Source organism: Lathamus discolor, chromosome 2, assembly GCF_037157495.1.
Source record: "Lathamus discolor isolate bLatDis1 chromosome 2, bLatDis1.hap1, whole genome shotgun sequence".
NCBI lineage: Eukaryota > Metazoa > Chordata > Aves > Psittaciformes > Psittacidae > Lathamus > Lathamus discolor.
The window spans coordinates 35,179,781-35,192,883 of NC_088885.1; the positions used below are offsets into that span (position 1 = coordinate 35,179,781).

Genomic DNA, 13,103 nt, shown 5'->3' on the forward strand with positions numbered 1-13,103 from the left:
GTCTCCTGTGCAGGTGTCTGTCCGTGTCTGTCGGTCTGTGTGTCCGGGTCCCGGTGGCGGGGCAAGCGGCGGTGGTCCCCGCTCGGTGCCGCCCGGTGCTGCGGGGGGGCGCCGGGTTGCACGGGGCGGTGCGGCTGCAGCAGCTCCGGCGGTGGCAGCTGGAGTCAGTGAGGAAGGCGGCGGAAGGGGGCGTGAGGAAAGGGGTCGGGGTCGCTTCAGGCTGCAGCCGGGGAAAAGCGGTGAGCAGCTGGCACGGGTTTTCTTCAGGTTGCTCTGCTTTTCTTCTGCGAATAAGGTGTAAGATCAGCACAGAGGTGCAAAGTGCCTCTGGCTTTATGCGTGGATTCAGGGTAGAGGAGCCCCGACTAAGCTGTCTGGGGCTCTTTAACCCTAGCCTGGTGAAAACGCAGCGTCGGAGAGGGCTACAGCCCCGGAGGTCACCGTATCGTTATATTAAAAAGAACCAAGGGAAAAGGAGAGCGTTGATGTGGAGTTTTGTGAGGGGGGAGGATTTGCCCTCAGTTCTGTAGAAAGTGTGGATGGACCTGGATACAGGCAAACTGGGTACAGGAGGAAGCGTTTCTGCCCTCCAGCCTCATGTGCTGCGCAGCAGAGCGTGCTGTTCCTGAAGACCATGTCTCATTGGGCTGCTCTGGAGGGAGCTAAGCTGCCAGTTACACGGGCAGCAGTAGCTGTGTCCACAGATGAAATCCTCGCGTGTCAGTAACTTTCTTGAAGTGTGTATTTCTGAACCTGCCTCAGCACATGATGCTTGGTAGCATATTATAATTGTCGGTTCAATATGTACATATTGCTCCTGTGCACGCGTGCTTCAGGGTAGGAGCTTGCCTCTTGCAATGTATTCATGAAGGGCTTAGCACAGGGGAGAGCAAATCAAGGCCGAAACCTGCAAATGTTATTTACAAATAAGTAACAGTGATATAGCATGGGATATATTCCCAAGACTCCACTGCATGCACTCAAGAAACCGGCAATCCTGACATGAGTTGCTGGGCATGACTGCCTTGCATAGTTAGCTTTGCCATCCCCATCACCCATGTGTTGGAGGGTCATCGTATTCAACCCATTGCCCAGTCAGATCCCACAACACTCTGTGGCTCTATGTTACAGCCTTCTGCGCAAACTGTGATAACATTGTAGTGTTGTATCAGCCATGCAGGGACACTGATACACATGTCTCCCTGCTGGTTCACGTCTTCCTTTGCACCATGGTTTTGCTTTGCATGCGGTTACCTACTATATGAGCTTAATTTTCTCATTTTTTGAACTGTGCTAAGTAACAAAGTAAACTAAATTCACTTCTTGCTTGATTTGTCCTCCAGATCTAACTGGCTTTACACAGACAATGCTCCCAAAGACTGTATGATAATTCCTGGTGGCCAAAAGAGGAGGCACACTGGGGCCCTTACAGAAGAGGACCGAGAACAGGAGGGCAAGAGCTTCCTACTGCCCCTCTGGCAGAGGTACAAAGTGTGTGGCATATCTGCCAACGTGAACAACGTACTAATTGTCAGAAAGCAAGCGAGAGTGAGAGCCACCCCAAGATACTTGGAGCACGGGAGGAAGAGGAGTGGTGTCAGCATGGAGAAGGACAGCACAAGCCTGGCTGACCAGCAATATGAATGTGTGGCTGAGATTGGGGAAGGAGCCTATGGGAAGGTGTTCAAAGCCCGAGACTTGAAGAACGGTGGCCGCTTTGTTGCTCTGAAGCGGGTACGGGTGCAGACCAGCGAGGAGGGGATGCCACTGTCCACCATCCGAGAGGTGGCAGTTTTGAGGCACCTGGAGACATTCGAGCACCCCAACGTGGTCAGGTGAGGAAGTGAGGCAGGTGTCCCCATCAGTGGGATCCTGGTTTTAGTACATGAATTCGCCAAGCAAGAGTTTGGGTACATAAATGGACTGGACACTCGTTTGGGTTTGTGGATGAAGTGAGCACTAAACTGTGTACATGGAATGTGGTTTGAGGTTTCAGCAGGCCGTGGTGCTGCCTGCCAGACCTCACCTCATCCCTGTGCATTGCCTCCCACACACACAAACACCCATCTCCAGAGGCATAGGTGTGTGACTTAAGTGTTTGAGTGGATGGGCAAGGAGCCATGTATATGTTATTTCCTCAGGCATAAGAGAGAATGAGAAAAAAGTCTCCCTGGTTTTGTCTCAAGTATTAGTTCTGCCAGCTGCAGCTGATTTTTAGCAGCTCTATTCATTATTGAAATAGCAAAGATGAGAGCAGTAGTGGAATGTGCATTCCACCTTTTTAGATGGTTTTACAGAGAACTGTAGATTATCATATTAAAGAGAAGTAACAGCTTAAGACTTCAAGCTTTGCAGGCAGCCTTGTAGTTGAATACTGTTTAGCTGGTACTAATTTCACTGTGTACTGATGATTGTGCTGCCAAGAGTGCAACAGTAGAGATGTCAGGCCTTGCTTGCAAAATGGTGGCCATGGCCCCAGGATGTCCTTTCTGTTGTGTTGGTAGCAAAAACCCTGGGTAAATGACCTGTGTTCTTGAACAAATTCTCTCAGTGGTAAGGCTGGCCCTACTGTAGCCTCTTACAGTTTTTATGTGGCTGGAAACCTCCAGCAGCCTGTGAGCATCTTTTATTAATATTACAAACTTGAAGAAGTAAGCTTCACTTTGCAGATGCCCAGATATGCAGTGATTTGAAACTGATCAGCATCTTACTAATGGTGCTATAGTAACAAGAGTATTTCTTGCTATTTGTGTTATTATATACACATATTGCATAGAAAAAGGAAAATATTTTATACTTCACTAACACCAAAGCTCTTTCAGTCCTAGAGAAACAGATACTCTGAAGCTAGAGAAGACCCTCAAAATGGCTTGTAGCTGTGAACCTTTTCTTTTACAGTCTGAGATGAGGGGGTTTATAGTGGGTGCAAAAGGAAAGGTGAGACAAAGAATAGTATTTAAAATACAAAGTACATAGCTGAAGTAATTTTTGTTCATCTCAAGGAAGCATAATACAACAGTCTACCTTCTCTTAGGGTTGATTTAGAGTAGATATTAGGAAGAAATTCTTTACTGTGAGGGTGGTAAGGCACTGAAACAGGTTGCTCTGGGGAGTTGTGGCTGTGTTCAAGGCTAGGTTGGATGGGGCATTGAGCAGCCTGGTCTAGTGTGAGGCATCCCTGCCTGTGGCAGGGGGGTTGGAACTAGATGATCCTAACATCCTTTCAAACCCAAACCATTCTATGATTCTGTGATTTATGTCTGAACTGAATAGGCAAAACATGTATTCTGAAATACTGATAATAGAGAGCACATCATCAGTCTCAGTGCAGTGAGCAATGGGATACAGGTTGCAGCTCACACTTTCCCACTGCGTATCAAACAAATCCACAGTTTGGGTAAGAAGCATTATTTTGACTGGCTCCCAGTAATGCCAGAGGCTTAGTCAGTAAATTTCAAAGTGGTGGGATATTTGTGTGGACGTGTTGTATTTGATCACCAAATCCAAGTGGCTTGGTTTACAGAGGAGAGCACACAAGGTTCTTCCTTGGCAGTAGAGAGATAATTGAGAGTTCTCAGAGTTTCTGAAATCCAGCCCAGTAATTTATGAGTGTAAGTGAGGATTGAGTTGTCCAGGTTTAGACATTTACGTATTTGAAAACTGTGAACCTTGTTTGGGAATAATTCAATATAACGATACGATTTTTTTTGTCTGCCATTGGGATCTTTCCATATGAAGTAAAAGATTTTTAAGAGCTCTTTAATCCTGAATTCAGCAAAACCTTGAAACTGAAGTTCTTGCTTTCCAAAGAGCTATTTGATGAACTGACTATGCAGCTGCAAGCTTGTTTTGCTTGGGCTTAAGTGTAGTGCAATCTTGACATAACGTTGCATAAATACATTGAAGCTTAAAATATTTTTACAAGTTTGAATGAAAATTCATTCTCTGCAAGCAGGATTTCAGCCAGCAATATGAGAATGTAGTTTCAATATAAAAATCCCTGAAAGTGTGTTCCAGGTCCTCACAATGGTGTTGGGAAGCCTTTTGCCATAAGCAGCATTTCAGACACAGAAGGTTGGTCTGTGATGTATGGGGATGCTTGAGACCTTGACTGCTCACCTTTTCCCACAAACAGGCAGGGGAATATAAGAAGCAATTTCAAACATTCTCTCTTCTGAAATGTGAAGAATCCTGTTTAAAAACTCCTTTGTGCATGTTTTTAATCTGCAGAGCAGATGAATCTGTAAGTAGCACTTTGGAGTGACTCAAATTATATGAAAGATTATTTGAAAATATTTAAATGCCCCTGGTCCGTTACAAAATACGGTAGAAGAGTTTGCAATTTATCAAAATTAAAGGTCTATTTTTGTATTATGTAAATATACTCAGAAAAGGAAATACTACAAAAGGAGCTCTGCAGTTTTAAGCAGCTGACCTAGCTGTGCTTAATTATTGAGCATGTTATGCTCACAAAAATGCTCATTGTTTGGGCATGCATTCTGGAAACTGGTATAAAGGCCAGGCTACTAAGTAAAAATAGTGTCAAGTGCACTGTCTACGTGCTGGATTAAAGTGTACATCATTTTCAGAGCACTGGGATAACAACACAAATACTTAAAATCAAAGGGTTTTTTTTATTTTGAAGGGACATCTAGCTTTTTTCCTGAATATTACAAGCAACTAGCCTGAAAGAAATGAGAACTGCAAATTTGAGGTTGAATCTGTTCACTATGAGTAATGGCATGTGCGTTGCTTAGTGCAAATGCAGTCATCCTGTGAGTCAAAATTTAGACAGACTTCAGACAGATGAGGTGCATACCCCTGTGCTTGGCTGCAGTACTCTGGCATCAGCTGGCAGCAATGGCAGAAATTATAGGCCACGTGAAGTTATGCTGGACATGCTGATCTCACTCAGTTGTCAGGGTGTCTCCAGAGGGTAAAGTTCAGAGCTCAGCAGTCCAGAGCTTCTCTGTCTCCATGAAGTAATGCTGAATGTGAAGTATAATTTGGTAAGGAAGAGACCCAGTACTTGCTAGGCAGAGGTAGAGCTCAGTGGCTTTGTTGGTCGTGGAGCCAGGATGCAGGACCAGCACTGGTACTGCAGTCTAGGTTTGTTGTGGCCGTTGTAGATTCCCTTCCTCTAAAAGCCTGAGAAATGCTTGGAGCACTGGAGTGTTCCAGTGCTTGGCATTTGGAATGGAAGGGAATTTTCTCCATAAAGTGGAAATGTCTAAATAGCGCAGAATAATTTTAAACAAATATTTACCCTATTTTTCCATGCTACTGCTAATTATGAGAGCTTTGTTTCATGTTCCTTCTCTCCAAGTCTGTCATTTCCATATTCGTACAAAGAAGAGGCACATTTTTTGCAGCGCAGTTGCTTTTACAGTGATAGATAATGAAGTTAGGTAAGACTTCACTGCAGAATGAAATAAAATGAGGTGCAAAACAAGGAGTGAAAGGAAGTCTAATCGTCAGAAAAGTGGTGGTAGTGAAAGACTCCGGACTATTGACTGTGATGGTGGAAATAAGGCCTGGAGGACTGGTCCAAACTTTTGTCAGACTGTCAGAACAGCACACAGAAAGGCATGGGGAAAATACAGTTAAAAGCGTGAATTCTGTGTGCTTAAAATCCTCTCCCACTCACATTTGCCTTTGTTTAAAGTTCCCCTCCGTCAAGGACACCTTAGTCTATTTTATTTATCTTCACAAAGCAAAGTAAAAGATAGACTCCTCAAGAGTAAATCTTACTGCGAATTGCTCTAAAATAAGGTATGTTGTATTCTTTGAAATGTCCTTTGTAACTGATAGGATGATTGAGGTGCTCTGCTAGCTCACCTTTCAGATAATAGGATGTAATGCTTTAGTAAAGCTTTACTATATACGGTAATCAAAGCTGGCAAAAGTTGGTCCCGCACTTATATAGCTTAGTGCTGTTCTGTTTGGGAAAAATGAAATATATGTAGACAAAGGACAGACTTTGCCAGGAGTAAATGACATACTAGATTCAGGAAATTCCTGTGTGTAAAACTGGGAGTATTCCCTGCTGCAATATATCTCTAAAAATTCTTCTTGTGATTATAATGCTAAATTCAGCAATATGTTGTGTTCATTTTATCTCTCTCCTGCTGGTAATCAGATGAATAATTTTCCCCTAATGTTAATCATACGTCAAACTGTGAATTTGCACTCTGGGAAGGTGATGTAAAAGGCAGAATGCTGTAACTCTTGCCGTGCTTGTTTTCTAACATATATATGTATTTAACAATTTTAATAGTGTTCAACCTTAAGCAAATAGAGCAAACCTGCAAAGCTGTATATTTTTGCTTCCTGGCTTGTAGTTTTTTTGATAAATACAACTTTTTAAATATTTTCATGGTTTAGTAAGCCTTCAAATTTAAAATAACCAAAATTATATTGAATATAATCTATTAGAATATAATATAATCTGGGTTATTATTTCAAAGATAAGAGTCAGAAATCTTGCCATTCAAGGTCATCATCAGCATATGATAGAGAATTAATCTTAGTTCTGTCCTTTAATGTAGAATAGGTGCCCCAGCTAACTGACTTAGGTTCAACAGGGTGAACCACTGAGCTGGAATTATATTCCTCAGTCTTTTTGGTACACAGATCAGTTTAGGGGGTGAGGGGGTGGAACCCAGTAATGATGAGTATTTGCACAGTTATGCAATGTTCAAGGTTTTATATTATTTTATATCATTGAAACATAAATTACACTATAAGCTGCCCTCTCTGGCACAACATGACAACTCTCATGTTGCTTTTTCCCTGCATTTTCAGTCCAGTGGTCCATGTTGCTATCTCTTAGTTTGCACTTGAGTTGATGGAACCCGTCAACTGATTCCCTCAGCAAGGCAATCTGAGCATGAGGGGAACTGGAGGGGGCATGCATGACTCCCCATCCCTGTGCGTCCTCACATAAAGACCAGCGCTTGACTCTGCGCAGGGGTCCCAGAACTGTGTAATGGCTTGGTGCTTAAAATTGTGTTTTACTCAGAAGGTGTCTTTTTATAACTGTGTTTAAATTCTCTAACATTATAGAGAGCATTCAGAATGTATCTGTAGCAGCCCAGCAATACCTAGTTAACCTTTTGCAAGGCAATTTGAACTTGTATCAAACTGAAATTATATGGGAACATACAGAGGGAAAATAATTTCAAAATGCAGTAGCTAATTTTGTTTCTCTTTCCAGTTTGTGGTGATGCTCATACTGGCTGCTGGCTTTATTACTGTACTGTTCTTAAGTTTAAAGGATGATCTTCTCAGAATCATTCAGATACTCCATCCCGTCAAGTGAAACATTTCTATTTTCAGGGGTGTTTGTCTCCGGTGAATTCTGCTTCCTTCCTTACTTCCTTTTTCTGCCAAGCTAATGTTAAACTTGTAGTGTGTGACATAGTTCTTGCAGATCAGCAGTGTGCTGCGTTGTGTGATGCAGTTTTATTTTTATTTAGTACCACTCATACAGCATCTGTCAGGCCCCTGGAGAGAAAGAAACGGTTACCTCTATATTGCTAGGTACAGGGATTGTGTTGCACACAGAAAGAGTAAAATAAGATGCAGGGATGGAGTGAAGCAGAAGAAACTGAACTTGAAACTTGCCAAGCTTAAAGGGATTAATGTGGCAGATGAGTCTCAGCTGAGGTAGAAGAGGTGGATGAGTAATGGGAAGGAAAAACTGAATGAGCTTCAGAGTCGGTTTTAGGCTAACACAAACAGGATGGTCTTCAAGACAGATGTGAAGACAGGAAGTGCCTTGGCGAGAGAGAGGCGTTTCCAGGCTGGAGAGCAGTGATGGCCAGAGGGGAAGGGAGATGGTTCCTGCACTGACCAGGCACAGCAAGGAGGATGCTGCAAAGGTCTTGTGGAGGGAGGGACTGCCTACCTGGAAATATGGCTTCTCCGATGGCAAGACGACAAAGGGGAATGATGTGGTTGACACTGAACAGGGTTTGGCAGTAGGTAGGATTTGGAGAAATCTGTAAAGTTGCCAGAGGACACTGTGAAGTGACTGCACATGAATGCAGGCCTGTCGTCATCTACTTGCAGCCCTGCAGTACACAGAATAAGCACGTACAGGGAAAATAAGTGATATTCTTCCTGTTGATATGAATTGTTTATTAGTAATGGATGTGATGATTTAGTTTGGATACATGGTCTGCCAGAAACAGGACAAGATAAGAGCATGTCAGGAAGGAAGGGTTGAATATGGAATAGGCTTTAGAGCCTTAGGAAATTCAGTTTCTGGAGTGAGTACAAGCTTTCTTCAAAAAGTATTTTATCTTCTTCTGAATCTAAGCTTTTTACAAAAAACATATTTCCAGTCTTTGTGTGAGTGAATGTTAGTCATTTTAGATTATGTCCGGTGCTCCATTCCTTCTTTAAATCTGTGGATGGTTGTGTCTTGGAGAGATCTAGTTTTGCTAGGTCCTGCCCAGAATGGAAAACCCAACAAATTTTGCCACAACCATTGCTGGCGAGAGGTCATAACTGCCAGGCATCCCCTGGGTTAACAGAGCAGGGTCTAGGATTTTGAAAAGATTATTTCATGGAATATTTCCTTGTGAACATAAGGATGGGACAGTTTTTAAAAGGCTAAGGGTAAATAAATGAATAGTAAAATCAATACAATACTTTGGATGCAATGAGGTATTTTGAAAGGTCAGGAGAGTGGATGGTCCACCCCAGAAAACAGGGGCCAGGGTAGATTAGTTGGGACTTTCCAGTTTGCTTCATGGTACCTACCCCTGACTGAAGTGTGAAACAGAACAGAGAGAAGGAAAGGAACAGAATAGGGAGAAGGTAAGTGCTGACTTCCCAGGTGTTTGGAAGAGAGTAGGCTTGAGGCTGTGACTTAACAAAGCACTAAGTGAGTCACTCGGTGGGATTTAAGTCATTCTTTGAGCTTTAGCACAGATGTAAGTGCATTATTGAACAGAAATAGCTATGATAGTAACTATGCACTGAATTTTAAAATGCTTTACTGAATAGAGTTCAGGGACAATACTTATAAGGATATGAATCACAGATACTGATTCTTATTCATGTATTACATTAACTGAAGCCTTACTTCTAGAGAATTTTTCTATTAAAAGTTAAATCATGCAGAATAAATAGTGTAACTAACCTGATGTAGCAGTAATGTGAAGTTGGCCTCGAGTGCTCTCATAGTAATTCTTGGTTGACATTATTTAGTTATGAAGTTTTAAAATTATTTTCATAAAATTTCATGTTGTTCATCCCAAAGTTTGCAGCTTTATGTGGAGCATTTGGTTTTTACTCTTTGTACAAAATCCGTCTGTTTTCCAGTTTTGATGAGCAAGTTGATCTTAATGATTCTATAAAATTATCAAAAGATTGCTGTGCCTATATACGTATACAACTAAGCTGTGTTTTTTCACTCAGAGAAGGAAATTTCTCCTATATCAGTTCTTCATATATTTTTCTTGTATTCTGAAAACCAGTCTAAATTACACATGCATGCTTATTTAACAGCCATACCTTTAAACGGTAAAGCGTTTGTAACTAATAAACAAACCACTTTAGAATTTTCCAGGGAATGTTTTTTTCCGTCATGTACTTGGACATTTTCCATTTGGGAAACCTCCATTTAGGAAGCTTTTGATGAGATGAGTATCAGTGTGGAAATGTGACTGTTGGTTTCTGAACTGTTTCAAGATAGCTCATTGCATCCAAAGTATTGTATTGATTTTCCTGTATATTTATTTACCCTTAGCCTTTGAAAAATTGTTCCATCCTCAGGAAATATTCAGAAGGAAATATTCCATGAAAAAATCTTTTCAAGATCAGGCCTTAAAATTTTAACAACATGGTTATGTTTTCTTTAGGAGGAAAAAAGAATGGTTTATATGAGTGATAAGAAAGTCTTCCATATGATGCTTTAGATGTCTTCTTAGGGCTTTGGAAGAAGATGTGTCTCTTCTCCAAGAAGCATCCTACATAATTTTAGGACCAGGTGATGATTTCAGGTACCTCGAATACAGGGTGTAGTGGAATGTGCCAATTTGCTGGTATGGGTAGAGTTGCCCTGGGGTAGGTTTCCCATGACATACCTAGCAAACAGTTTACAAACTTAGCAAAACCTAAGTTCCATATTGTTTTAAAAGCATTCCTGCTAACACTGACTAGTTATCCCTGCTAACACTGACTACTTATCACTACTAACACTGACTAGTTATCACTCTGTATTGTCATTAACAGGTGACCGATCTTTTCTTTAGGAAAAGAAAATAAAAAAATAACTCATATGAATTCATCTTTGCAGGGATTCCCCACATTTAGTGATTGAAAACTCGATTCTAGTACGGATGAATCACACTGACTTTAAATGAAACCTATTGAGTTGAGACTTTTGCAACATTAGTCAGTGCAGAATGTTACATATTTTGATAGAAACAGGGAAAGGAAGTGAGAAATAGAATGGAAAAGCCTGTGTGTGGTTTTTTTCTCTCTTTTATGTGAAGCTTTGGCTAGTCTTTTAATATCAAAGTGTGGTCACTGACAAATAACTGAAGGTGTCTGTTGCTGTTTAACAATGTCAGAGAATTCCCTTTTCCCTGAAATCAATTAATTATAAACTGGAAATTTCAGTACTTTGTTCACTGTTTCTTAACTTAGCATATTTCCAGGAGCTTTCTGTGAATGTAGTTCCTAGCTGCGCTGGTGCTTTTGTTTCTCTTCATCTGTGGAGCCAGTGCTCTACTGTAAGGATAGAATTCTATCACTTTTTTTTTTTTCCACATTTGATGTGGTATTTTGCATACAGCTGCAGAGTAGACAGTTACCTTTGAAAAGAACATTTGGCTGGTTTAATTTGATTAGAGCAAACCACCTCAATCATTTCTGAACTAAGACCGTTTTCATTTTAACTTGGCAGTAGGAGTTGGGAATGTACTGACTGTGCTTAGATGTTTGGGGGAGGACTCGTTTGGACACACAGCTACTGCCAGAGTAAAACAACCTTAGAGGACTTTGCCCATTCTGCTCCTTCCCCATAAAAAGGGAGGGCTGTGGAGCCACTGAATGTCACATTTAACTTTCACTCATTATGGCAAGGAATTGGAATCCTTGCGAGTGTTCCTACAGAAAATTGGAAGCCTTTAATGCATAGAAGTACATAACCATACTTTTTTATTTTTAATGTAATGTTAAAAACATTAGGGTACGGAAGGTTGTTTTTATTTACAACAAACTCAGGTATCCATAGAAACAGCATTTTGAATAAAGTTGTATTAAACCCCAATGTAAATAGATATATGGTGGGGTTTTCATAGATATACTGTATCGCTGTAAAAATTGTATCACTTCCAGTAAGTCTTAGTGAGATTCCCACGTCCTGTCATTCTCCTAGCTTTGGCTTTCTACCCCTTTCCTCATCATATAAATATATTGTGATGGGGGTTTATGTTGCATATTAAAGATTAAATTAGATTCTTCAGATTTACAGTATTATGTATTATTTATGCTTTTCAGTTGCCCTCTGTGGTGATCAAATTATTTTCCTAGAAAAACTCTTGTGGCTGTCTAGGGTATCAGTGTGTGTCTTAATAAATGTCAGAACTTCAGTAAATCATAGTCAGATGGTATTCTCCTGAAAAGATGGTTCTGTTCTTTAAGTGCTCTGACTTTGCTGTAGTGGATCATCATATATACGATATTTTCACCAGAAAATTACAGTTGAAGGAAGATCTTCTGGTTATTTTTGTATTATCTGAAAACCAGTTAACTATTCATCTATGTGAGCAGCCTAACACTCGCCACTGACAGAGGAATTGGATCCACATCTTCCAGCTAATCCAAAATGCTGTTGTAAATGTAAGGCTTGAGTTTCTGCTGGTGAAGTTAAAGTCCATAGAGCTACACTGTTTCAAACAGCTCTAGTTGTTCAAACCAGAAATTCCTAATGTTAAGATGAACAAGAATGCATTAGGAAAGGCAGTCTGTGCAGACGTGTCCCATCAGGCACACAACTTTGAGACTTTACCATTCAGATTTTTAGATGCTGCGGCTACTGAGTTCACCAAACTGGGCTATAAAAATAGTTCTTTAATTAGAAGATTTTTCAGTGAGATGGGCAGTTTCTGTTGATACATTTCACGCCTCCTAATTACATTCCCTGTTTGCACCCCCTACCTTAGTATGTACCCTCTGTTGTGTTTGATGTCTATCCCTTGTTGTCACCTAGGCAATTTGTACATCGCTGTGCTTACCCCCAGACTCCAGGTCACATGGTCACTTCAGTGCTATGTACATCTCCCTGCTTCAAGAGAAAATGCTCCTATAGCTACAATTAGAGACTTCCTGAATGCTGTACAGCATTTAAAGTTTCTAACTTGTTATTCACTAGCACAGTGCTAGAACCTTTATTGTTGATTTCAGGGTGGTAAACATTAATGCCCTGTATTATTTTTTCCTACTAGGAAGTAGGTTATAAGGTGAATCTCATTTTGCTAATTTTATCTAACAGCATACTTTGTTTGTGTGTGTGATCTTTATGACATAGAGATTGAGCAGCATCTGCACTTCTAATTAGTATGTTGTTTATCCTTAGATAACCTTCTAGATTGTTAATGAAGATAGGCCTACCGCTGATCATTGTGGTTTCCTCTCAGACATCTCTCATCAAGTTGTTGCCTTCGTGTTCATCTGGTTTTTTTATAGAATGCTGAGCAACAAGTTTTAATCAAAGCAATAATACCCATATCCAGACAGGTTTGAATCAATGACTGTAGTCTGAAAATCAGAATTACATATCTCATCAAGCTTAAAAGATTTGGCAGTCTTGTAAGGGCCCAGACAAGTTAGTACTTCTGCAGAAGTGAGCACCTATATCTCTTCATTGCACGGAATCCCGTTCATCACATTGCCTTTATGTTTGTAAGAGCATTTAAAAAAAAAAAGGAAGAGTTAAATGGCATTACCTAATTCTATACTGCTTATTATTCACGGCTTTCTCTACTTAAGAAATCAAGAAATTTTATTACATTTTAATTTTATTTGGTGAGATTAAAACATCTTTTAGAGTTGTCATTTATTTCAAAAGCAAATATTAATGAAGC

At 40.6% G+C, this 13,103-nt stretch overlaps 1 protein-coding gene across 2 annotated transcripts in view; it reads left to right on the forward strand.

Moving 5' to 3' along the window:
* CDK6 (cyclin dependent kinase 6) overlaps positions 1–13,103 on the forward strand; it is a 139,892-nt gene that overhangs the window by 929 nt on the left and 125,860 nt on the right. For both annotated transcript variants that reach the window (XM_065666368.1, XM_065666369.1), the window contains exon 2: positions 1,344–1,835. In XM_065666368.1, the coding sequence (XP_065522440.1) occupies positions 1,384–1,835 (452 nt within the window). In that variant the 5' untranslated portion in view covers positions 1,344–1,383. The remainder of the gene's footprint in view (positions 1–1,343; positions 1,836–13,103) is intronic.